The 22,785-nt window shown below is 47.6% G+C and overlaps 9 protein-coding genes across 9 annotated transcripts; 3 read left to right on the plus strand and 6 right to left on the minus strand.

Moving 5' to 3' along the window:
• Window positions 1-811: 811 nt before the first annotated feature.
• On the minus strand, window positions 812-1,120 carry EDB93DRAFT_1087813 (uncharacterized protein; the record flags this gene model as incomplete). Its single annotated transcript, XM_041446080.1, has 1 exon — window positions 812-1,120. A coding segment is annotated over one exon (309 nt), but the record flags the coding sequence as incomplete, so codon positions are not given.
• Window positions 1,121-3,282: 2,162 nt separating this feature from the next.
• Window positions 3,283-3,659, minus strand: EDB93DRAFT_1066144 (uncharacterized protein; the record flags this gene model as incomplete). Its single annotated transcript, XM_041444900.1, has 2 exons — window positions 3,283-3,357; window positions 3,411-3,659. Coding segments are annotated over 2 exons (324 nt in total), but the record flags the coding sequence as incomplete, so codon positions are not given.
• A 578-nt stretch (window positions 3,660-4,237) lies between these two features.
• EDB93DRAFT_1251757 (uncharacterized protein) lies at window positions 4,238-4,569 on the plus strand (the record flags this gene model as incomplete). Its single annotated transcript, XM_041453201.1, has 3 exons — window positions 4,238-4,323; window positions 4,381-4,509; window positions 4,560-4,569. 3 exons carry the CDS (start codon window positions 4,238-4,240, stop codon window positions 4,567-4,569), a joined length of 225 nt encoding a protein of 74 aa, XP_041306368.1.
• Window positions 4,570-5,077: 508 nt separating this feature from the next.
• EDB93DRAFT_1087752 (uncharacterized protein) lies at window positions 5,078-6,013 on the minus strand (the record flags this gene model as incomplete). Its single annotated transcript, XM_041446074.1, has 4 exons — window positions 5,078-5,197; window positions 5,247-5,407; window positions 5,465-5,630; window positions 5,678-6,013. 4 exons carry the CDS (start codon window positions 6,011-6,013, stop codon window positions 5,078-5,080), a joined length of 783 nt encoding a protein of 260 aa, XP_041306369.1.
• Window positions 6,014-7,772: 1,759 nt separating this feature from the next.
• EDB93DRAFT_1241316 (uncharacterized protein) lies at window positions 7,773-9,540 on the plus strand (the record flags this gene model as incomplete). Its single annotated transcript, XM_041451862.1, has 7 exons — window positions 7,773-7,983; window positions 8,084-8,333; window positions 8,394-8,542; window positions 8,564-8,625; window positions 8,698-8,810; window positions 8,832-9,264; window positions 9,301-9,540. 7 exons carry the CDS (start codon window positions 7,773-7,775, stop codon window positions 9,538-9,540), a joined length of 1,458 nt encoding a protein of 485 aa, XP_041306370.1.
• A 3,049-nt stretch (window positions 9,541-12,589) lies between these two features.
• Window positions 12,590-13,068, plus strand: EDB93DRAFT_548037 (uncharacterized protein). The gene is made up of 2 exons (XM_041456684.1): window positions 12,590-12,608; window positions 12,670-13,068. Exon 2 carries the CDS (start codon window positions 12,742-12,744, stop codon window positions 13,057-13,059), a length of 318 nt encoding a protein of 105 aa, XP_041306371.1. The 5' UTR covers window positions 12,590-12,608; window positions 12,670-12,741; the 3' UTR covers window positions 13,060-13,068.
• A 745-nt stretch (window positions 13,069-13,813) lies between these two features.
• On the minus strand, window positions 13,814-18,278 carry EDB93DRAFT_1154102 (ras GEF). The gene is made up of 10 exons (XM_041449812.1): window positions 17,868-18,278; window positions 16,457-17,810; window positions 15,753-16,403; window positions 15,479-15,700; window positions 15,260-15,425; window positions 15,061-15,214; window positions 14,769-15,011; window positions 14,628-14,717; window positions 14,361-14,577; window positions 13,814-14,308 (listed from the first exon to the last, which is right to left on the minus strand). Exons 1-10 carry the CDS (start codon window positions 18,105-18,107, stop codon window positions 14,004-14,006), a joined length of 3,642 nt encoding a protein of 1,213 aa, XP_041306372.1. The 5' UTR covers window positions 18,108-18,278; the 3' UTR covers window positions 13,814-14,003.
• Window positions 18,279-18,659: 381 nt separating this feature from the next.
• Window positions 18,660-19,795, minus strand: EDB93DRAFT_1087822 (uncharacterized protein; the record flags this gene model as incomplete). Its single annotated transcript, XM_041446082.1, has 2 exons — window positions 18,660-19,315; window positions 19,369-19,795. The coding sequence occupies 2 exons, from the start codon at window positions 19,793-19,795 to the stop codon at window positions 18,660-18,662; spliced, it is 1,083 nt and encodes a 360-aa protein (XP_041306373.1).
• A 2,087-nt stretch (window positions 19,796-21,882) lies between these two features.
• Window positions 21,883-22,743, minus strand: EDB93DRAFT_1154108 (putative 60S ribosomal protein L25). Its single transcript, XM_041449813.1, has 4 exons — window positions 22,480-22,743; window positions 22,274-22,423; window positions 22,151-22,220; window positions 21,883-22,101 (listed from the first exon to the last, which is right to left on the minus strand). The coding sequence occupies exons 1-4, from the start codon at window positions 22,674-22,676 to the stop codon at window positions 22,087-22,089; spliced, it is 432 nt and encodes a 143-aa protein (XP_041306374.1). The 5' UTR covers window positions 22,677-22,743; the 3' UTR covers window positions 21,883-22,086.
• Between the last annotated feature and the right edge of the window lie 42 nt (window positions 22,744-22,785).

Consider the following 22,785-nt stretch of genomic DNA (forward strand, 5'->3'; position numbering starts at 1 on the left):
CGACAGACAACGTCAACGGGTGCCTGCTGACGAACGCGAGACAGGTCGGAAAGGAAAGGAGAGGCATGGGAGGAGGAGCAGATCAGAAGTTTGAGATGTGGCAGTGACAAGGTAAGAGCCGAAATGAAAGCTCCAGCGCTAACCGAGCAGCCGCTGATGCAGACTGTGAAGTTCTCACAGTGGACCGTGAATTTCTCAATGCAAAGCCGTCTGCGTCATTGCCCTTTTTTCGCAGGTGCACCAGCCAATTCGAGGTGAGAAGCTCTCACGCCATGAAAAATTCATGGTCTCAAAATTCACGATCCTAGGTTGACTCTGGGCTAGCTGTCTCCCTTTGGTGATAGGTAACTCGCTCAAGCTCATCCTATAACAGGTCTAATATTTACTGGCATACCCCTCTAGCTCGTGTCTTTCCTAGGTAAGCTCTCGCTCATCCTATCTGGTCTTGATATTTACTATCATTCCTCTCTCACTCTTGCTCGTCCTATCTGGTCTTAATATTTTCTACTATCTCTCTTGCTCTTGCTCTTGCTCATCCTATCTGGTCTTAATATTTTCTACCATCCTGCTCTTGCTCAAGCTCGTCCTATTTAGTCTTGATATTTCCTACCATCCCACTCTCACTCAAGCTACTTGATATCTACCATTATCTCCAAAATCACACTATCTTTGCCATTGATGCACGGCTCTGAGTTTCTAACTGTGTCTTTAATGTCTCTGGAATCACGCTATCTCCACACCAATGGATGGCTCCGAGTTTGCATTCCTTTTCTAATATTCTTTGTCTGTATTTACTACTGAATTACTGAACTCATGCACAGGTGCAAGTACAGCCACAAGCTGTACATGGATCACTCCCAGCTCGATCGGGATTGAAGTAGTCCTCTCGCTGGAGCTGGGGTGCATCAGTCCATGAGAGAAGGTACTTGAAAATAGTGCCAGGGTTATCAAAATTCTCTGCCCAGCCCCCCCATGTGCATATCTGATGGAGTGGCCACCGAAGCACCATGGCCAGGTACTGACAACCTCCGCGACGGAAAGAATGAGTCCCATATGGCCGGGGGTCAATGCTAATATCGAGCAGGTTATTGTGGAAGCACTCAAGGAAGGAATCTGCAGTCTGCAACAGCAAATTAGTGGGATCGAGGACTGAGGACCATGATAGCTCACCATCCCATCATGAGGGTTTGTGCTAACACCATCTCGTCCCATTTTTGTGCGGAAAACATAGCCATTCATGTCAAGACCGAGATACCGATGTCCTGCATGATGTGGGAATCATGCATGGACATGAATACTAGGTGCCCCTCAAAAGATAAAGTCTGCTAGCTTAGTCCTCAGACTAGTCAACCCATACCTTGGTTTCAAACCATGGTCCATATTTCCAGTTTTCCCCAAGTTTCATGATCTGAATACGTTTTGACGGAAAAAGTCTAATGTGAGATGGGAATCACATTTAGACCTAGTTGATGTGAGAAGGGAAATGAAGGTTAAGGTATAGCCTTGCCTTTGGCTTATTCACTTTGGCTAGAGAAAACCATAGAGAAAAGTACAAAGCCAATAAAAAACCTATCCAAAAAGACCGTGTTTCAATTCCTGCCAACTGCATTATTTTTTTGACTGTGTTTCAATTCCTGCCAACTGTCTTATTTTTGCTACCTACTTTTCTCTAGTGTTTCTTTACTTTACTTTTTCATTAGGATGCTTTGACTCACCTGACACTTCATAAAATTGTACCCATAGGGTATGATGTCATTATGATGTCATAAGACTCCACAGATACTCCTGCAGGTATTCTGTTGAAAGATATTATGTCATCAAGCTCTAGATTATTCTACTCCACAATGACATCATCCATGATGTCATTTCCTTCTAGAATATTCTGCTCCACAATGACTCACTCTGACTCACTCATGGAAGGTTCTGGAATCTTTTGCTCCACAATGATGTCACTCTTGATGTCATTATGATGTCATTACTCCACATTCCAGAATGTTCTGCTCCACAATGATGTCATAGCTCCATCTTTCACTTGTATTTTAATCTTTTATTGGGTTTGACCCAATATTTTGATTGGTCCTCCTTATTTTTTATTGTTTGTGAACCTAGGTTACTTTCCCACACAAAATGTATATAAGGAGAGCCCATTCTCCCCCCCAACAAATATGATCTCCCATTTGTAGCAATCTGCCTATCAGATATTTCACTTGCAAAGTTAGTTCCTTTGAAGTGAGACAAGTGCAGGGAAAAGAATTCCCTTGAGATTATAAGTTTCTTACCTTAGAAACTTATTTAGTGCTATAGACCAAGCATTCTTGGTCACATATATTGTCTTTGAGACCCTTTTGTCTCATTGCTCTGTGCCCTTTGACTAAGCGATCTTAGTCATCTATCATATTGTTGAGACCACGTCTCACTAGTTGTCCCATAGACCAAGCGATCTTGGTCAAGTTATAGTCCCCTTTGTTTAAGCGATCTTGAACATATATTGTATATTTGAGACCATTGTCTCACAGTCAGGTGTCCATAGACCAAGCGATCTTGGTCATATTTCGTATATTTGAGACCACATCTCACTAGTTCCAGTATCCAAGTCCAGAGCCTAGAAGGAGATTTCCTAGGCAAATACATTCCAGAAACCGAATTACGTGTCTAGAAGCTTATTCCTAGACAAGAGATTTGAGTTTCAATAAAGAAAAGTAAAGCTCCGGCTAGGTTGATCTTTATAAAAAGATTAGTTTAGCGAGCCTCCCAAGAACTCACACGTTATCTACCACGAAATAGGAAAAGTCGTAGACCGTGTTAATCGAGGACTGGCAAGCAGTCTTATCCAAAGTGTAATTGTGGTGTCATTACATTTACACGACTTTATATAAGACCCTCGGTTATTAAGACACCGACAGTGATGCCACCAAGCTGCCCATGCACAAACTGGGCACATCCATGGCTTCTCAGGATTTTCATATAGGAAGAATGGCACAATACCTGCATTGGGTGAGTTGTAAACGAGCGGAGTAATTTTCTTCTGAACTGACCTCCATATTGATGAGTCTTGTGAAAAGGGAGCATGAGCCTGATTCGATGCCGTCGTGGCTGATAGTACTCGAACCAGACATCACTCCATGTGATGCAAAGAACCTCTTTGAACCAGAGCAGCAAGAGCATGGCAGTGATGAACATCAGCTGCAGCATGAGTCAAACTGTAGAGCCTGCCCAGCTCTGGGGTGCTTTGGCTTTCCGTTTGTTTGGTGTCGGACCAAAGTCCTCATTGGCAAAATTGACATTGTATTCATACAGCTCCTTCATAGTCTGTTCATCCATTGCATGTGCACTTGTGACCACCTCTCCTGCTCGAACCTGAGTAGTGTATGGGAATGTGAGTGTGCACCTTCCTGAAGACAAGGGCCTACCTTTCGGCGGCCCAAACTTATCATGTACTGTGATACCGTCACCGAGAGTGATGGATTTCCCCGGAAGTGACCAGGCTGCAGGGAATCCTCCAGCCAGGGCTGTGTACTGAGTCTGTGGTCACATCCGTACTTGTGACTGATTGCTGCCCGCATTTTTTGAGCTGTGGCATAAGTAACACACGATATGCTAAGTTCCTTTGCCTGTCCAGTGCAGATATTAATGTCATCAGCTCTAGAAATCAGCTGGGAGACTTGGGTACAGTGCCTCAACATCATTGGGATGCTTCACCTTGTCGATGTCACAGCAAAATTGTTTGAACTGCTCCCAGAGCCTGTGTGGTGATCTATCAGAGCTTTGCCTTGTGGAAGTGGCATGAGATGGGGTGTCATACCTTCTGTACTCTGATAGAGTGTTGCTCACAACAACATGCTGGGATGTCATCTTCAAGTTCTTTGACATATCATCCACATCCAGCCTGTGCTTCTTTGACGGTTTAGCTTGCTTGCACAGATATGTGCCGCTCGACTCTTGCTGCTTGTGTTCGATGTCAACAGCAGCCATCAAGGACTCGATTTCTTCTTCCTGGTCATCAGCAACAGCCTCATAGGTCACCATTGCTGCGGCATCTGTGAGATAACATTTTGCACCTCCCAGTAGGGGAATACGTATACAAGGCATCTTGGTTCAATTGTGAATGAGGGCAACATGTTCCAATATTTAAAAAAGCCACTAACCTCTGTGATCGCCGATCGACAACCTTAATTTGAACTGGAAGGCTTGGCAGATGACACCTCATCTTGCATGCACATTTATTTGCATCATTAGCATGCCTGCTGCTGAGATCATATGCCTGCCTGAGCTGGGAAAGATGTTGGGAGCAAATGAGCAACCACAGATGGTGGAGTTCGTGATGTTGGTTCATCTTTGTTACTCACTGCAATGGTGGCCACTAACTTGTGAATGTTGCAGACAGCAGGACACAACTGTGAAGACGCTGAGGGAAAAGTTGAAGGAATATGGCCTGCAGACAAGCGGGAAGAAAGCTGACCTGATTGAGTGTTTGCATGAGTATGCTGCTGATGACACGAGCTGGAGACTGTAAGTTGGCCGATGAGCTCACATCAGGAAAAAATTGAAGTGTTACATAGTGCTACATAGGCTATATACAACTCGTAGCCTCATTGCAGGTCCCCCCCCTACATAGCGCTATATACCTCAGGCTATATGATTAATTGTGCTACATTGTATCCAGTATCTCATACATCAGCTATATAGCCCTGCTATGTAGCGCCACATAGCCTCCAATAGTAAGCCAACATAGTTCATACCAGTGATACCACTCAAACAAATGAGAACAATTTGGATATGCATTCATTATTCATTATTCTACTCGTCTTCGCATCCGTTATCCTCAGATTGACTACCTTCATTTTCATCCTCATCATCAGTCTCATTCACACCACTGCCCTGCTGATATTCATGAATGGCATTGTGAATCTCATCATCCGAGAGACAGTCTGCATCTCCGACATCAGCTGGATCTACTTTTGCATGGATTCTGTACCATCATCAGCAAGACTGCGAGATTTCCAAAAAAGAAAGACCCTTACCTCCCATTATCATTAATCTCCTTCAGGATACCATCGAGTATGCTGTGGTCCTTCGTTCACAAGTGGAATTTGTTGAGGTTAGCAAGGTGCTTGTCATAAGCCTCCTTGTACTCGCCACACAAAAAACTAATATCTGTTCGCTCACTGTCAACCCATTCGTCGACACAACATTCTGCCTGACATAGATGTTAATATCAGAACCAAACCAGTAAACACATGACTCACCGCTGTGTACACTAATGCCAAGGCAGGAATGGGAAACGGAGTAAAAAGCTTCTCAAACATTACCCCTTCGTCTTTCTTGTTACTATACCAGAGCAGATTTGCTGCTTTCTGATTCAACTTCATGCGAAAAGGCCTACTGCGAGGGACCTTAGTTTTCTCGTCTCCAAGGTTCTTCCAACAAAGTCTAAGTAGACTATATGATCCAGCGTATTAATCACTCACCTGATAACATAGACCAAACTTGTTCTTGAGCTGACGGGCCAGTCTGCGATTCCTGGACTTGACAGACTCCCGACTGCCATGCTCGAAGCCGTAAATATTCTTGATAAGTGAACGAACCTTCCCTTTCACCTGACTGGTGAGATGTGACATGCGACAAGTAATCTAAAGCCAGAAATCAGCAGGTGAAATAATAGAAACAAACCACGTACAATTTGTATGATCTCGCTATTGAAGGCTATCTCGATCTCGTAAGATGCACATCCCTCCTTCCATGCCTCCTTTGCCCACAATACTTGAGTCATGTGGTCTGGATACGCATACTCAGAAGCAAGGCGGGTGCAAAAAGAGCTAATGGAAAATTCAATTAGCTGCTGCACAGCTACCTCGTAATCACGCACTGCAACTCGGCCTTTACTCTGTTGGATTTTTTGTGGCAAACACTGTTGCTGGGATGAAGGTGAGTCCTCAGAATCGCGCATCTGTTTGTGGCTGTTGCCCTTGCTATCAGAGGGTGATCGCAGACACTTATGCAAACCTAAAATCATTCAGCTGTGGTGTGTGAGCAACATAGTATCACTCACCATCACAGTTAGCACTGTCCTCCCCATCTCCATCCACGAACACGTCACTATCGCCCGTGTCATGGTCAATACTGTTGTACTGATATTCGTTGTAATCTTCATGTCCGTTGTTAGACTTGTCCGAGTCATTGTCCAAGTCACCTTGAGTAGTATTGGCGGATTCCAGCTGTCGGAGCCGCACAAGCTCTTTCGCACGAGCAGCCGTCAACTTGCGAGGTGCAGGTGGGGCCTTTGACTGGACGATCAGTGCATGAAACCAGACATGATGCCGATGATACATACACTGGTATTGGACACATGTTCACGATTGATAAATCCAGAGTCCTCACAAATGAAGCATCAGTGTGTGCTGCTAGATATTAACTTAAGTATGCAACTCACCTTGGTGAGGACATCATCATACCAGCCACCAGACTGGGTAGTCCGCACTGGGGTGTGCTTGTCTCGTCTTGAGGTTTGGACTGGCTGGTGCTTGTCTTGGGGGGGGACCCTGCTAAACTGAGGCCTCAAATCCAGCAGGGAATCAGCCAGCACACTGCCTTTTGACAGGCTGATATTTTGAGATGAAAACTGTCAAATGATTAATGTTAAATAGCACAAGGGAATCAACAGGTTCTTACCTGGGCGCCATCATGACCTGAACATGGATAGTTAGCAGAACCACAATGACATGGAAGCACACAACACACCTTTGTCAACACACTTTTTACATGTTGGCTTGATTTTACCTTGTCCATTTTGCCAATGGACCTCACAATCTTGGTCTTCTTCAGCTAGATATGTCAGAGTGAGTAGTCGGTCTAGCAGGACATACTCAATGAGAACTGACCTTGATAAAGCGCTCTCTCTAAGGGCTGGCAGTCACAGCATTGACGCTGTGAAGCAGCTACATCAGGGCCATTGTTAATCATTTGTGTCAGAGCTTGACGAGTGGGGCCGTTAGAAGACATTCTGGAGGTAGGACGGATAAGTAGGTTGAGTTGTTAAGAAGAAAAATGAGGCCTTTATAGTGTCGTGTGCAGTCATCCTACAAACAAATCAACAGAAAACACAACATCAACAATGCACTTGCATTGAATCAACAGAGTATGTGCCTTTATCAGTGTGATCAGGGATCACTGCAGGGATTCCAGTCAGATTTGCCCACTGATATTGAATCAACCAAATACGCACCAAGTTCAGCACATGTCCAGGGATTCTACTTGGATTCCCCAACTTCACCCAACGAACATGGTGTTGGACCACAGAAGATGGCCCCAGCGCAATTGGTAGTGATCTTAGATGAAATTTTTCATGTCCCGATTGTGCACCTGGATTTGCTAAGTCAGCTAGGTGCGACTTGATCGAACTGTCGCTGTCACTCACGTCAGGATTCGTTGTGTTGGATTTGTCAGCTTATCACACAACCACCATGTACCATTGTAACTTCTGCCTCAAAGGCAGCTTCAAGAGTGCAGGCACTGTTAGCCTCCATATCAGCAAGACAGCAGCCTGTAAGCATCAGATGGAATGGCTCCATGAGTGTGAGCAAATAAGCAAAGAGGTGACACCCAGAGGTGACTTGGACGAACCTGGAGAACCTATGGACATTGATGGAGTTTGGGACCTTGATGACGGACTACCTGATGGCAACAATGACAATCGAGAAGGCCCGCAAAGACCCCTGCAAAGACAAGATCAGTATGTTGGGCTTGAGGAGGTGGAAGATGAAGAATGAACCTGGATGCGCTTCATCCACTCATTCCCTGGGCAAGTCACACAAAAACTCAGCCAAGCAGAAACCATGTTCCAGGACATCCGAGCCCAGCAAGAGGCTCAGGGCCTGGACCCATGGGCGCCGTTTACCAATGAGGAGGAGTGGGGGTTAGTGAAATGGTTGGTCTCGTGTGTTGGCCACACTGCAATAGATGAATTTCTAAAACTCCCAATTATAAGTCAGCTTCACGCTATCGCTTCACTCGGATCACACACTCACAGGGACATAGACTAGCCACATAAAGACCTCATTCACGAGCAAATATTCACTGCTGAAAGCCATCGACAAACTTCCTCGTGCGACCAAATGGGAACTGAAGAAGATCAACATGGTGGGCAATAGAACTGCCAATGATGGGCAGCGTGAGACGGAGGACCTTGAGTTGTGGTTGTGCAACCCAGTAGACTGCATTTGCGAGTTTATGAGCAATCCAGAGTTTGATCAAGGGGTGTCATACGTACCAGAAAGGGTCTTTGCAGATGAGGAGGGAAAGACGCAGGTGTTTGATGAGATGTGGACAGGAGATTGGTGATGGGAAATGCAGGTAAGCTGAGGTGTAGTATATACATAAGGAAAACACACACTAAGTCCATTCTCACAGCATAGATTACCCAAAGGGGCGGTTGTTGCGCCAGTGATCCTGGCCTCAGATAAAACCTCTCTATTGCAATTCCGTGGGGATCAGGAAGTATGGCCCGTCTACTTGACACTTGGCAACATCTCTAAAGACATTCAACGTCAGCCATCGAAGCGCACAGCCATCCTAATCGCCTACTTACTCATATCCAAGCTGGAGTGCTTCACGCGAAACATTCATTCAGTCAAACATTACTGATTGTTCCACTACTGCATGGGACAAGTGCTAGAACATTTGGTCAGTGCAGGTGAGAAGGGAGTCGAAGTTACTTGCCCAGATCATCAAGTACAGCGCCTGTATCCAATCGTGGCAGCATACATTGCCAACTTTCCAGAGCAATGTCTCGTTGCCTGCTGTATGGAAAACAGGTGTCCAAAATGCACTGTCAGACATGACAACCGTGGAGATATGAGAGAGTCAGCGCCACGGAGACAAGACACGACAATGGCAAACTTATGGCTTCACTCTGAGGGTGAAATGAGCAGTGATCAGTTCGAGAGTGAGCTGGGTCTGCAGGCAATTTACTCACCTTTTTGGGCCGCTCTCCCCCACAATGATATCTTTCTCTGCATGACCCCTGACATCCTGCACCAACTCCACAAGGGTGTATTCAAGGACCATCTTGTTAGCTGGTGCTCGAAAATCATCAGCAAGGATGAACTCAATGCACATTTCAAGGCAATGAGTTCCTACGCCAGATTACGGCACTTCAAAAAAGGTATCTCGAAACGCAAGCAATGGATGGGAGCTGACTACAGGGAATTGGAGTGCGTTTTCCTTTGTGTTATTGCCGGTGCTGTTGACAACAGAGTACTTGCGTCAGTACGTGGAGTGTTGGACTTTATTTACTACGCATAGTACCAGTCCCATACTGAAGAAAGCCTGTCTTGCATGCAAGCCACACTGGAGTTGTTCCATGCCAACAAGAACATCTTTGTTGAACATGGGGTGCAGGAGCACTTCAATATACCGAAAATCCACTCGATGGTACACTATGTCAATTCAATCTGTTTGTTTGGGAGTGCCGACGGTTTTAACACGGAGCTTCCTGAACACCTCCACATAGATTTCGCCATATCGTGCTTCCAATTGCCATGATTATGTTATTCAAATGACTACGTGGCTATGCTGTCAAGAATCTATCTACCTTCAAGATGCTTATCTGCGTTGGCGGGCCTCACAACATCCCGCTAACAATGATTCTCACTCACAGGACTCGGATTCCAGTATCGACTCTGGCTCTGACGACAAGACACCTTCACCAGCTGACCACCACCAGCTATGAGTGGCAGACCTACCTCAGCAGATACATCGTTTCACGATGTTCACAGCATCTCGCGGATATTTTGTCCCTAGGACATGCCCATTCCCAAACTCGATGTTTCAGCAGTTAGTTGATAACCACAACACTTCCCTCATCATTCCTGCTCTTGAACAGTTTCTCCGCCACAATCTGCGAACTCAGCCCTGCTGAAAATTGACACTGCAAGACCGTGTTGACGTGTATAAGTATGTGAAGGTGGTCTCACCTGCACGACCACATTTCAACAGCACCAAATGTGTGTTCAAGGTCCGGGCATCACCAGAGATTGCACCAAAAAACACCAGGAAATTACTGGCTCCTGCGCGCTATGATACAGTCCTTGTGATCGAAAATCGGGAGGAGTACACTGGTGAGGGTATCTCAGGTGAGTCGTGATATTTTGCATTTATACTGCCAAGTCTCATCATTCTTAATAGGGCTTCATGTCGGCGAAGTAAAGCTCATGTTCAACCTGCCACCACGTCTGGGTCATTTTGCATGCCCGCTGGTGTATATTCACTGGTTCCGCCTGCTTCAGACTTTCGACAAAAATCTACAGAGTTTTCGACTCACCAAGTCTTCACGGCAACATTGACCCAATGCAGCAGTTGTACCAGTTGACCGAGTGCTTCGGCCAGTTCACCTCGCGCCCCAGATCAGTTGAGAGGTGGCAGAAGAGTTTTACCTCAACAGATATATTGATTTAGAATTATTTGAGCGCCTCTCGTAGTACAGGCTGTGCAGAGCTTGAGGAGCAATGATATTGGGTATATAGCACAACATTGGCTATCATGAGTGAGGTGGGATTGCATAGCTAATATTGGCATCCAAGTATGCTACAAGTAGTGTTGTTCCGGCCCGGCTTGGGCTCAAAGCCCCAGCTTAGGCTCGGCCTGGGGGGGCTTAGGCTCACCAGATTTCAAGCCTGAGCCGCGAGCCCAAGCCGGCCCAAAGCCGGGGCTTAGGCCCATGCAAGCCGCGGCCCACATGCTGAATTGCATGTAATTGATGTCTGAGCTCCACCATGCTGTTCCCAACACCACGAACACCATGCGCAAACGCCCAGCACACGTCAGCGACTGCTGACGTGGCTCAGACGAATACGGACGATGGACGAGAGCAGGAGAAGGGAAGAAGACAAGGAGGAGAATGAGAACGAGAGAGAGGAGATGGATGATCAGTAGCACTCGAGTGCTTCAATTCTGCACGCCCAGAAGAGTAAGCGCTGAATACTATAACTCAGATACCTGAAGTGCAGCGTCGAGGGGGCATACAATCTCTAATCGCTCAAAGTTGAAGTGCCAGGCAAGACTGTAGAGGCACATGGATTGCTGAATGTTTGCTTTTCAAGACCGGGGTAAATATCAGCGAGCTTTCATAACATGACAACGGCGACTCACTGTGATCTCATTCTCACATACCTCATGGTATGGATCAACTGAGAAACTGATACCCATCGCCAGATGGCAACATAAACATAAACAGAAACTTGCATACCAAAATAGATAGTGCACTGCTAAGCCACGGCTTGGGCCGGCAGCTTAGGCTTCGCAAAATTGAAGCCTGGGCCAAAGCCCTGGTCAGGCTGTGTCCTAGGCCTGGCTCAATCTGGCCCGGCTTGGCCTGGCCCAGGGCTTGAAGCCGAGCCGGAACATCACTAGCTACAGGGCTGTATGTAGTGATATGTATCATACGAGGGCGCTCTATTGAGCTATGTATCATATGAGGAGGCTCTGTTGAGCTACATGGCCTACATAGTGCTACGTAATCTTGCACAGTGCAACTCATGGCCGATGTTTTCCTGATGCAGAGTCTTAGCATGCTAGCTCATACTGGCTCGGCATTATTTGCAGGTTGTTCCAGCCTGCAAAGAAAGGCATGAGAGGCAGCTACACAGGCAAGCAAACAGCAAAATTGTCTGCACAGCGCATCACATCCCAATTTGGGGAGCACGAACTGACCCTGGTGCAGCACAGGAGCAAACGGGGCCGTGTGGTGCAGAGTCTCACACCAGCTGACATTGACAACAATGATGCCTGGGTGAGTTTCATATTTTTATTTATTGATCACTAACCATTAACGGGCCCATCCACAAGGCGGCTGATGCACTACAAGCAGTTGGTGCCCAGAGCAGGCCTGCGGCAGTGCAATTAGTGAATGTGCCCCTGTCGATTACAGAGCAACCCACCTCACTCACACCACAATTCTCGGCCCACACCAATCTGCCACCTGAAGGCACTGTGTATCCTGCCCATGAGTCAGCTACTGAGGTGCGTGTCTGTATGTTTAATCTGCTGTCAGCTGACTTCAAGTTGATTTTTTAACTCAGGATGGACAGAGCCTGAACCTGCGCTTCAGGCGCTTGGAACGCACCATTGCCAGTCTGGAAGACACCTTTGTCGAGCAAGTGAATGACCTCGAGATGGGGATCAGCAACCGAATTGCTCGTGAGCTTGCTCCCCTCCTCTGCGCAAGCTTCAATGCTTTCAGTGCTGGGGTTTCTCAGCAACCACTTCAACCAGCATACCCTCGCCCTCTTGCTGCATCAATGCAACTGTCTTCTGCTGAACATCCATTCAAAATGCCTACCTCTGTCACTGAGACAGCCGTTGTTCCCACACAATCCATCCCACCCACCAATCTCGCCATTCTTCAGCTGGACGATGGAGAGCTGGCATTCGACAAGACCACAGTCATGCCACCACCAGCTGTGCGCTTTTCGACGGACATCAGTGCTCTGTTCAGAGAGTGACACAATTCAACGTACCTGGTGGTGAATGGGCGCGGAATCCCCATCAAATTCTGGGGGGATGTGTACAAAAAGTGCACCGGACAGAACAGCAAAGCATGGGCACTGCGGAAAGTGCAGTGGGGGCAGTGGAAGGTAAGTTCCTGCAGTTCCAACTCGGAAACAACTGACGCACCTCTTTTTTTTCTTCAAACCACAGTTCATCGTCGAGGAGCGTTCGCGTTTCGCATCGGACGATGCATTCTAGATGGCCTGGACGGACACCAATGGCCAGCGTGTCGGATACACGAAGCTCTGCGACACTCTGCAGCGTCAACGCATGGCTCGTGACACACGAGATGCTGCCGCTGCACGCTCGTTCTTCGATGGCAACCTCGACCACCCTGATGCACAAGGAATATTCAGGTATGCAAAGTCTGGTGTTTCGAAGCTGATGAGCAAGGATGTCGATGTCGCTCGCAAGTGGAGGGAGTTGCTTACTGTCAACGTTGCACTCGCTCAGCGCTGGGAGGGTTCACGAGATCCGAGTCTGCCACAGCGGCACCCATCATCACTGCCAGCATGATTACTAGTACTGTACTACTACATGCTCTGCCTGTTCATTGCCTCCACTCCACACCACCTTTGAAACAGCCTCTCTCCTTCATTGTCCATCCCATTTTCTTTTCTTTCTCTATTGACGGCTCCATGCCGTCTTGCTGAACTACCAGTAGAGTACCTTGCAAGTATGTTGCACTTTAGTTGCATATCATTGCCTTAACTGCTTAACTGCTCGAGCTGCTTCTGCCACTGCCTACTCCACAATGTTGAGTTCCTGCCCGTCTCCCACCACGTCCTGACTCCTCTTACGCCTGTCCCTTTTCGATCGAACCCGCACCTCCTTCGTCCCTTCCCTTCAACATGCACGCGCGGCCGGGTGCCAGGGGTCCAGGCACCGCCACCGCTCGATCGGGAAGTTGGGACCGCAAACCAGACCGCAAATCTCCCACGACCGACGGTGAGTTTCTCGCAGGAAGATCACAATCATGAAACAAAGACAGTCTCAATCAAGCTGCAAGATTGTGATCGTGTCTACAAGTAGACAGTGGTATAATGGGTGATGTAGTACTGGTCCATGATGATAAGTATATCCTACATTGCAATATATTGCTTGTGGTGGCCTGTGGTAGGCCAACAGCACTGATGTAACATGGTCAGGTGTTGATCAAAACAACTGATATATCATACCCACAGGATACTGTGCCTCTTCACAGCACTAACAATCCCCTACCCAAATATTTCAGACAATGAAACAAAGGTGGCCTTGATGCAAATGAACACTGTTGTATGAGGTTTCAGCTCTTGAAATCCTGGACTGGTAAATATATTGGAGGGATGCCATCTAATGGTAACTGAGATAACTTATCAATAGAGTATGTTCAAGTTGGTGTCTAATGAAATACGATGATGCAAGAGGAGTTGGTGGACCCATAGTAAGACGTCAGGATAGCATAATAATTCTGGCAAAACTCAAAAGAAACCACTTTCATGCAACATCCTTGCAAGTCTCTCTTCTTCCTTTTCGCGCGGCTCCCTCTCTAAGCTCAGCTGCCAGAAGACATCGCTGACATCTTTGTCGCCAAACTGTCCAAGTGCATCATCCAAGTAGACAAGAACAGATGGGAGGGGATGGAAGTTGTGCGGTTGAGTCTGCCAGCGTTGAAGATCTTGGATTACCTCTGAAGCCTTCTGGCGTTTTCGGAAATTCACCAGGTTGTTGGGAAGGGAATCCTTACTGCCGTCTTGAATATGTGTCAGGGCAGTAAGAAAAACACCTGTTTTGGGATCAATCCTCTCGCGTTCACAGATGTAACGTCGACTACATACCAACGAATGGAACGCACGGCGGGGAAACTTTCGCAAGGGCGTATCGATAGACATTAAACGTCTTGTAAGAATTGATCGTTGTCTCGCATGTTTCCAGCTGTGACATATATCTGGTGCCCACTTGCTCCCAAGAGCGCTTAAGCCGACGGATAGGTGACGAGTTTAGGCCAGACACGATGGCTAACATAGTCGAAAAATTCTGAATGTGCCTGCAGCGCTATAGGAAAGACGTTAGCAGAACACTATATTTTAACAAAATAAACAAACATCAGCGATACTGATGAAATGTTTCATGATGGAAGCGCGTCTGCGAGGTTCGTCTTTGCATAGGATGGCATATGCAACCCAGTTGGCTACCTAAATAGGTTTATCTGTGAACCACGAACCACGTACAAGTGAAAAACTTACCCTGTTACTGCGGCGAATGAAGTTTGCGATATTGTCATGGTGGTCAATTTTCGATTCCTTGGACCGCAAAAGGCATTCAGAAGGTCGAATCTTCTGGTATAATTGGCTTTCTGTGATGGTCAATTGCCTTGCTAGCTCCAAGGCATCAATATCAAGTAGCTCCATCCGTTTAGGGACTATTGGCGGAGGTGGTGGATCTAGAGCCGTGCTAATCGTCACTTTGTTTGGATCACGCCCTCGCTGCTATTCCACAATTCAGATATTGCAACCCTGACGCTGATCCAACACGCACAGCACGTTTAATGATCACCATAAGCTGTTTTGCCGCAGGTAGAGTGATGACTTCATCACGTGAAACAAATTCCACCATGCGGTCAAGGATGTACGCGTCGTCTCTCTCCAACACGTCGTCATCTTGAACCATGCATTTGATGGTGTTAATAACCCTAAAATATTTCAGCTACAAGGTCTGAGACAATGGCGTGACTCACCTGATACGAATAATCTGTTGCTTGAGCTTCCGCCACTCCACCAGCTCTGGGACGTTTAGACCTTCTGGAGGCTGTATCCAGAAGCGTTTTACCAACAGCCTGAATAATTCATCAAGTGTAGTGAAGGTCTTGTAAGTCATCAGGAAAGCTTTGCTGAACTTGGGATCTATAATCTGCACTTAAGAGAGATGGAGATTCTACTGGCGAAATCTTACTTACCAGCATACTCATGAGCGGTTAGCCGCTCGACTAGGCCTGCAACAGTTCCGCCTCGCGTAGTTCCATCAGGGTCAACTAGTACATCACTAGGATCATACGTCGGTCTCAGATACCATGGTTTTGTTTCGGCATTGAGGGCGATGAGATAGTGAGAAGGCGCATCGTCACCAAAAAATGCCCTTATCTTGTCCTGTCGAGGGGGAGTTCTTATTGTGCGAAGATCTGTGGTTCAAGTCAGATTGTGCCAATAGTTACAAAACAGAAGAACACTCGCCTTCATGGTCAGCCCATGGTACTGTATTGGATATCAGGGGTAATTTTCCATTTATTACAGGCGTAGCCGGTATTTCTGCTATAGCCGCAGTATTATCGCTACATGCAATATTCCTGAGGATATCATCTGCTTCGTCATTGTTCGTATCGTAGAGGTCGTCATTCGTGCTGTTAAGTGCCTCTTCGGCCAACATTGCTGTGATGAGGCTACGTTGTGACATACGCCACTCAATAGGGCTCTTGTTACTCCGTTCAAGGATATCTGTCTGTTCCTGTACAATGACAAGAAGACTTTCGAGAGTCTGTCGCAGAACCTGAAGATTAAAGTCCAAAGAGGAGTTCAGCGCTTCAAGAGTATCATAATGTTCATCCGGACCACGCCACATTTCAGATTCTTCTACATGCCGGATCCTCTGGGTAGTGGTGAGTAGTGCAGCACCGTCGTCATATACAGCCTGAGTAGTGGCTTCGAACGACCGTACGAGGACTCTGGCTTTCTCAACAGTCCGGAGATATCGAGCACCATCATTGAGTTCAGCTTGATCCACCGGTTCGATGTCGACATGCCGAGCGACATGCAGATCGCCAAGGTGATGGAGGAGGGATGACAACTGACTCATCATTTGTAAGCCAGCTGACGTTACCACGCCGGCTGCGGAAGCAGATTTTCAACCGAAATACGCGAACTTGCAGGACTTTACCCACCAGGTGCAGAAGCGCGTAAGCTTTCAATGAATTCATTTGATTTGTCTTGTACCTGCAGCACAAGCCCCACGATGTCGTTTAAGACTGCACTGTCCAAACTTCGCCGGGGAGCCTCCTCATTGCCATCGATGGTGACCCAACCAAATCCTTTCCAGGCCCCAGCAGCCCCGGCCCCGGCCTTCCCAAGTCCTGCATGTGGCGCTGAGAAGTATCCCTGCAAGTGTCTCGGACCCTTGTCGCAATCCAACTCATCACAACGACAACTTTGCGTAATAGACACGAAATCGACAACAGAGCACTCAAGTTCTGTGGCATCAGTTGCAAGGTTTCCAATGTTGTCAGCTGCGCTCCAAGGACCGTCGTTCAAAATCGCTCTCGCAGAGAGTAGAAACTTCGAGAGTGTCGCAATAGCTCGACGCTGTGCAGGAACGAGTAACGTATGCGACACTGTGCTCGTGCTCTGTTGATCTTGTGATCCTTTTGGAACAAGATGGCTTGGTATTTGACCGAAAGAAGGGCCAGAGACGTAGAGTAAGTCACGAACTGAAGCGATAGTAGCACCTATGAGGCGATCGACGACCACTTCGTCATCTGCAATGCGAGGGATTCCAAACTGCTGCAAATGTGTAATCACAGAGCGAATAGCTTCTTGAGATCGATCTAGCAATTCAGAAATGAGCTCTGGTGGATGAGGAGAAAGTACTTCCTCCAGAGATGGTATTGCAGTCAGGAGGTAAGAAGAATCTTCGTCTGGCAGAAGTTCCTGGACATGGGGAAGCACGGATAATGTGGCAGCTTCCTTTAATTGAGAGCCCTTTCTGGCTATATGCGGACGGTGAGAGTACGACAAGAGACGAGGATCTTGATCCATAGACAAAGACATCTGATGACTAGTAGATGAGCTCTCCCGCGTAGTAAGACTCCTCTTTAGTGCTTGGTGACTCGAACTAGAGAGGCCGCCGGAAATACGATATGTATGACGATTCGAGGGAAGAGCAAAAGAGTCTGTCTGGGCACGAGTGCGGCCTGGTGGAAGGTCTGCGAGAAAGTTTGGTGAAGACGGTTTAACGGGAGCCATCAGAGTACCAGTCAGGTTATTTGGGTGATGAGATGATGATGTATAGAGTAGTCGGACGGGCTTTACTAGATCTGACTGGGATTGAGAAGGATCATTCACGACGGATAGAGCGTTGACATCCCCATAAGAAGAAAAACCGAGACCAGCGCCGGTGCCAGCACGAGAGCTCGATTGTGATGAAGTTAAGCCTGCAAGATCACAATCAAACGTCTCATCCTCCGTATCGAACGGTAGATCACGAGATAGTTGCCCGGTGACTGTGTTGGCATAGTAAATCTACATGCAGAATAGCAGTCACCTGAAACTGAGCGCTGGTGACAGGGAAAGCCATACCTGACCATCTCCGGAGACTTGGGGGATCCAGAAGTCTCTTACCATTGAAGAAGGGGGAGTGTCCGGCCTGAGTGAACTTGTTGGGATTGCGGGAAGCCCCCTCATGCTCATCCGGGACCGCGCTGCCTTGGAGATTTCGGGAAGGCGCCAAATTGATGAACTCTCCATGATAAAGGCCAGAAAAGATCGGTCAGGAATAATATCAAAGGTGAATTGTGTTGGCTGATGAGGTATTCCCATCTATTTTAAATGTTTGCATTGCCCTTGCCATCCGTGAGCAAGATCATCATCCATGCCGCGGCATGAATTATTGACCCCCTCAGCATCAGCAGTGCCTTCATCAGGAAGGCAGTTACAGCACATGCGCACGCAGCATCGCAACGACCAGTCAGCCTTTGAATCAAGCTCAAGCTCAGTGCGAATCAAACATCCTTGCCTACAACACACATGATCGTGACATATAATAGTCATCAAACGTCAACAGTTAACAGCTATTCAGAAAACAAAAAAAACCTTGACCCGGGGTATTAGTAAAAACGAATGGTAAAAAGCATGTCCAGACAGTACACAAAGAAAATATGCTGTATACTGCCATAAGAAGGTGCAGGCCAGCCCGTGACGAGAAGTAATTACTTATGAAAAGGATCGTGGGCTCTAACAAATGACGGGGCTCCCGTGATCACGAACTCACCGCAGCCAAAACTATACAAACAATTTCAAACCGAACAGGTATCCAAAATTGCGTATTGCAGTGACCACAACGCCCTAAGTAGCTTGGAGAACGCTTCCTCTTCACCAGTTCATACTGCTCTCTTGCAGAACAGGAGCGGAAATAGTTCCAGGGTTGAGGTGACGGCGCTCCCTCACGATAGGAGGAGAGACACGACGCTCGTAGCCATCATCATCACCCCGGACACCTTGGTATCCACGTAAACTGTCTTCTGCGTAGTAAAAGCTCCGCCTCCGCTGACCGCCGATACTGTCCCGATCAAAATCCTGACCATCAGGGCGTACGCCTGCGGGATCACCAACATTTTCAGAGAGACGGCGATGCGCGACCTCTTTTCGGCGCTTGAAGTACCGATAAGCGACAATAGCAAGGATGATGAGTGCGATGACTCCAAGCGACGTTACGACACCGATAATCGCGTCCTCGCGAACTTCAGAAGAACTTGAACTACTGCTGGTGCCGCTGCCGCCTGGAGGGGGACCTGATATGGATGACAGTGCAAGAGTGGGGTCAACGCATTGGGCGAGCGATGCGGGTATGCTGCCTTCTTGTCCAGTATAGAACGAGGACTTTTTATTGGAGATAAGCGAAGCGAGTGTGGAGACCTGGTCATTAGGGATATAACCCTGCCAGATGGTACTAAGCAATGCGACGTCTTGAATGCCGGTATACGACGAGGGTTCGTAGACAAGTAGCTCGTAACTTTGTACCTGAGAAGCTGAAATATATTTTCAGTTCGTGTACACATATGCGATGTTGAGGAGCACATACCATCAATTCCGAGTGCTGTCGCAATTATCGAGGGGAAGTACTCAAATATCTGTCCTTGAGTATCCGAATTCGTTGCAACCCACTCCCAGTTAAGGGACTGATTGAACAACACGCTGATCAAGGTGTCAGTAGTTGGCACATTTTGGACATTGAGCGTAGGCTGTGGCATAATAGCTGTTGGGAGATATGTCGGAATGGGTGCTGCAGAAGGCTGACTGGCCGGCGGGGCGGATGCAAGTGAGACTGTCGTCGTTGGGATGTCAGGATTTGAGATAGTCGGGGAGGTTATGGGCGTGGACGTCGCAGTATTGACCAGCAGAGATGAGACCGTAGACAGATACTGATAGTTAGAATTCGTGGTGGTAAGCACATAGGTGCTTGACAACGATAACGTGGACGTCTCATTAAGGATGCCAGAGCTGCTCATGGCCGTACTATTTGGGAAGCTAATGACGGTCGATGAAGCTGATGTTGTGGATGCACTATTACTCGAACTTATGCCAGTTGTGATAGCAATAGTAGTAGTAGTCCTGCGATGGAATATGATCAAATAGTCTCAAGCACGATAGGATTAAAATTTACATGGTACCAGGCGTTGAGGACGGAGTGCAACTAATTCCAATACCCAGGACTCCAGTGCAATCAGCGGTCATCGACAAAGATGGCGTCGAGGTAGTATACGTTCCTACAGAATTTGACGTGGAAGACGAGGATGAGGGAACTGAACAACCAATGCCAAGACCAAGTGGTCCATCGCAAGATGTCGCTGAGGTAGGAGTAACCAAAGTGGTGGTAGAAGAATCAGAAGTTACAGGTGGAGTCAAAGTTAGCTGGCTTGAAGTAGTAGATGTCGAAGTGGGAAGTGGACAACCAAGGCCAAGGCCAAGTAGCCCATCACACGATGACGACGTGGTGGAAACAACTGGACTAGTGGCAGGTGAACCAGAAGTTACGGGTGGGCTTGAAGCTAATTGGCTTGAAGTGGCAGATGTCGAAGTGGGAAGTGGACAACCAAGGCCAAGGCCAAGTAGCCCATCACACGACGACGACGACGTGGTGGAAACAACCGGACTAGTGGCAGGAGAACCGGAAGTTACGGGTGGGCTTGAAGCTGATTGGCTGGAGGTGGCAGATGTCGAAGTGGGAAGTGGACAACCAAGGCCAAGGCCAAGTAGCCCATCACAAGACGACGCTGTGGTAGGAGCCGCCGAACTCAAGGCGGCAGAACCAGAACTTACAGGTGCGCTTGAGACTGGTTGAGTCGAAGTGGGAGCTGGGCAACCAATCCCCAGACCAAGGAGTCCATCGCAAGATGTCATTGTGGTGGAAGCCGCCGAACTCGTGGCAACAGAATTAGAACTTACAGGCACGCTCGAAGCCGGTTGGCTCAAAGCGGGAGATGAAGGAGCTGGGCAACCAATCCCCAAACCAAGAAGTCCATTGCAAGATGATGTTGTAGCGGGAGCCGCTGAACTGGTCGCAACAGAACCGAAACTTGCAGGTGGGCTCGAAGCTGGTTGGATCGAAGTGGAAGATAAAGAGGGAGCTGGACAACCAATCCCAAGACCAAGAAGTCCATTGCAAGATGATGTTGTAGCGGGAGCCGCCGAACTGGTAGCAACAGAACCGGAACTTGCAGGCGTGCTCGAAGTTGGTTGGCTCAAAGTGGGAGATGACGGGGGAGGTGAGCAACCAAGGCCCAAACCAAGTAGTCCGTTGCAAGATGATGTTGTGGTAGATGATGGATTGGAGTTGGATGATGCAGCAGCAGTGGTGGTAGAAATTGACGTTGCCGAGCTAGACGGGGTAGTCGTTGGCGGAGTACAACCTATACCTAACCCCAAAAGTCCAACGCATGACGAGCTTGTCGGTGACGCAGAGGTTAAGGGGGCGGAGCTTGTAGTGGGTGTACCACTGCCTGTGGACGAGACTGTCGTACTGCTGGCTGCAGAAGGCGGCGAGCCAAGTCCGCTTCCAATCCCACTGAATATGTTATCTGAGAAACGGCTAATTAGAACATCACCCAGACTAAATAATAATGACAAAACACGTACCAAGACCACTTAAAATGCCGTCAGGAACTCTTTTCTTGAATGCCAAAGATCGCCTTGCGTGAGAGTTGGAAGCCGACGAGTGTCGTGCATCGACCTGGGGAATGACGAGGGAGGAAAACACGGTTGCAAGGAGAAAATAGATAACAGAATACATAGAGATGATAGAATATTGCTGGATAGCAAGGACAGCGCGACTTTGGGTCCGCTAAGGATAGAACGAGTGTGCGTTTCTGCTCTCTCAAAAGAGAGCAAAAAATAGGTTCTAAGATATTTTGAAATACGAAGATGCTTGAATCCTAGAAACCAGTTGGCCGATAATTGACAAGACGTCGCCGGCAGCGTCACAGGAGCAGCAAAATTTGAGACCAGAAATCTGAAAACGAGGGGAGGAACAAGACAAACAGTTCTTAATAGCGCGCATGGGCGCAGGCTTCCTACCAAATCACGATCACACGGTAACTAACATGATAAATGATCTCGGTTACAGAAACGTTTTTAGCTTTTCAGTCCAAAATACGTTTGTGCCGAAGGAAACTTGTTGACTTAACATATTTTGTAACTACGATTCGAAACGACATCACAACTAGGGGAAAAGTCATCAAGGTGCATATGATTGAATAGTATGACAATACACGACAAAATGGTAGAAAATGCAACAACAGACTTAGATGAATCCGATCTAAAGTATAATTAATAACAACATCAACAGCACGTTGGCGGTGAATCACCTTGTTTGCAACATCCAGAGCGTCGTGGTCAGACGTGAGCCGAACGTATGCCTTCTTCTTCCCATCAGGTCTAAGGGTAATCAGGTTGTATGTAATGTTAAAGCTCGTTGCACGGAGACGAACCGAATCAGGGTGTTGATTTTAGCGGCCTGAACATCGTAAAGTTTTTTCACTGCGTCCTTGATTTGTCGCTTATTCGACTTTATGTCAACAATAAAGACGAGGGTGTTGTGCTCCTCGATCTTCTTCATCGCCGACTCCGTGTTCAGTGGACTGTCATTAAACAATCAAAAATCAATTTGTATTATATCTATAGGCATAGAACGTACGAGACGATGGTTCGGAACTGGTCCATTCGTGGTGCATGGGGAATGGATTTGCGAGGGTACTTGGGATTCCTGGGCAGGCGGAGTGTCTTGGGACGGTGGAATGTCACAGAGTATCGCTGCTTTCGCGTCGAATGCGAGTGCACGCCCTGCAAAGCAGCCTTTTTGGCGGCCTTGGCCTTGACATTAGTAGGGGCCATGTTGATTTTGAAGTTACTCTGCCCGTCGCCTGTATTACTGGAAGGCCGATGATCAGGTAAATCGCCAATCCCCGAACTACTATACAGTTGCAGTCGGAATATCCCTGAG

The sequence above is a fragment of the Suillus bovinus genome (genome assembly GCF_016758785.1).
Source record: "Suillus bovinus strain UH-Sbo-P2 chromosome Unknown EDB93scaffold_39, whole genome shotgun sequence".
Taxonomy (NCBI): Eukaryota; Fungi; Basidiomycota; class Agaricomycetes; order Boletales; family Suillaceae; genus Suillus; species Suillus bovinus.

What these genes read in the sequence shown, in the direction of transcription:
- EDB93DRAFT_548037 (XM_041456684.1), top strand. Translation starts at nt 12,742, where the DNA reads ATGGCCTGGACGGACACCAATGGCCAGCGTGTCGGATACACGAAGCTC.
- EDB93DRAFT_1154102 (XM_041449812.1), bottom strand. Translation starts at nt 18,107, where the DNA reads ATGGGAATACCTCATCAGCCAACACAATTCACCTTTGATATTATTCCT. An exon ending in AACCGCTCATGAGTATGCTG is followed by an intron (nt 15,426 to 15,478) that starts GTAAGTAAGATT and finishes TGCAGATTATAG; the next exon opens with ATCCCAAGTTCAGCAAAGCT. An exon ending in ATTTCATCAGTATCGCTGAT is followed by an intron (nt 14,578 to 14,627) that starts GTTTGTTTATTT and finishes TCTTTCCTATAG; the next exon opens with CGCTGCAGGCACATTCAGAA.
- EDB93DRAFT_1154108 (XM_041449813.1), bottom strand. Translation starts at nt 22,676, where the DNA reads ATGGCCCCTACTAATGTCAAGGCCAAGGCCGCCAAAAAGGCTGCTTTG. An exon ending in CAGTTCCGAACCATCGTCTC is followed by an intron (nt 22,424 to 22,479) that starts GTACGTTCTATG and finishes GTTTAATGACAG; the next exon opens with TCCACTGAACACGGAGTCGG. An exon ending in AAAATCAACACCCTGATTCG is followed by an intron (nt 22,221 to 22,273) that starts GTTCGTCTCCGT and finishes GATTACCCTTAG; the next exon opens with ACCTGATGGGAAGAAGAAGG.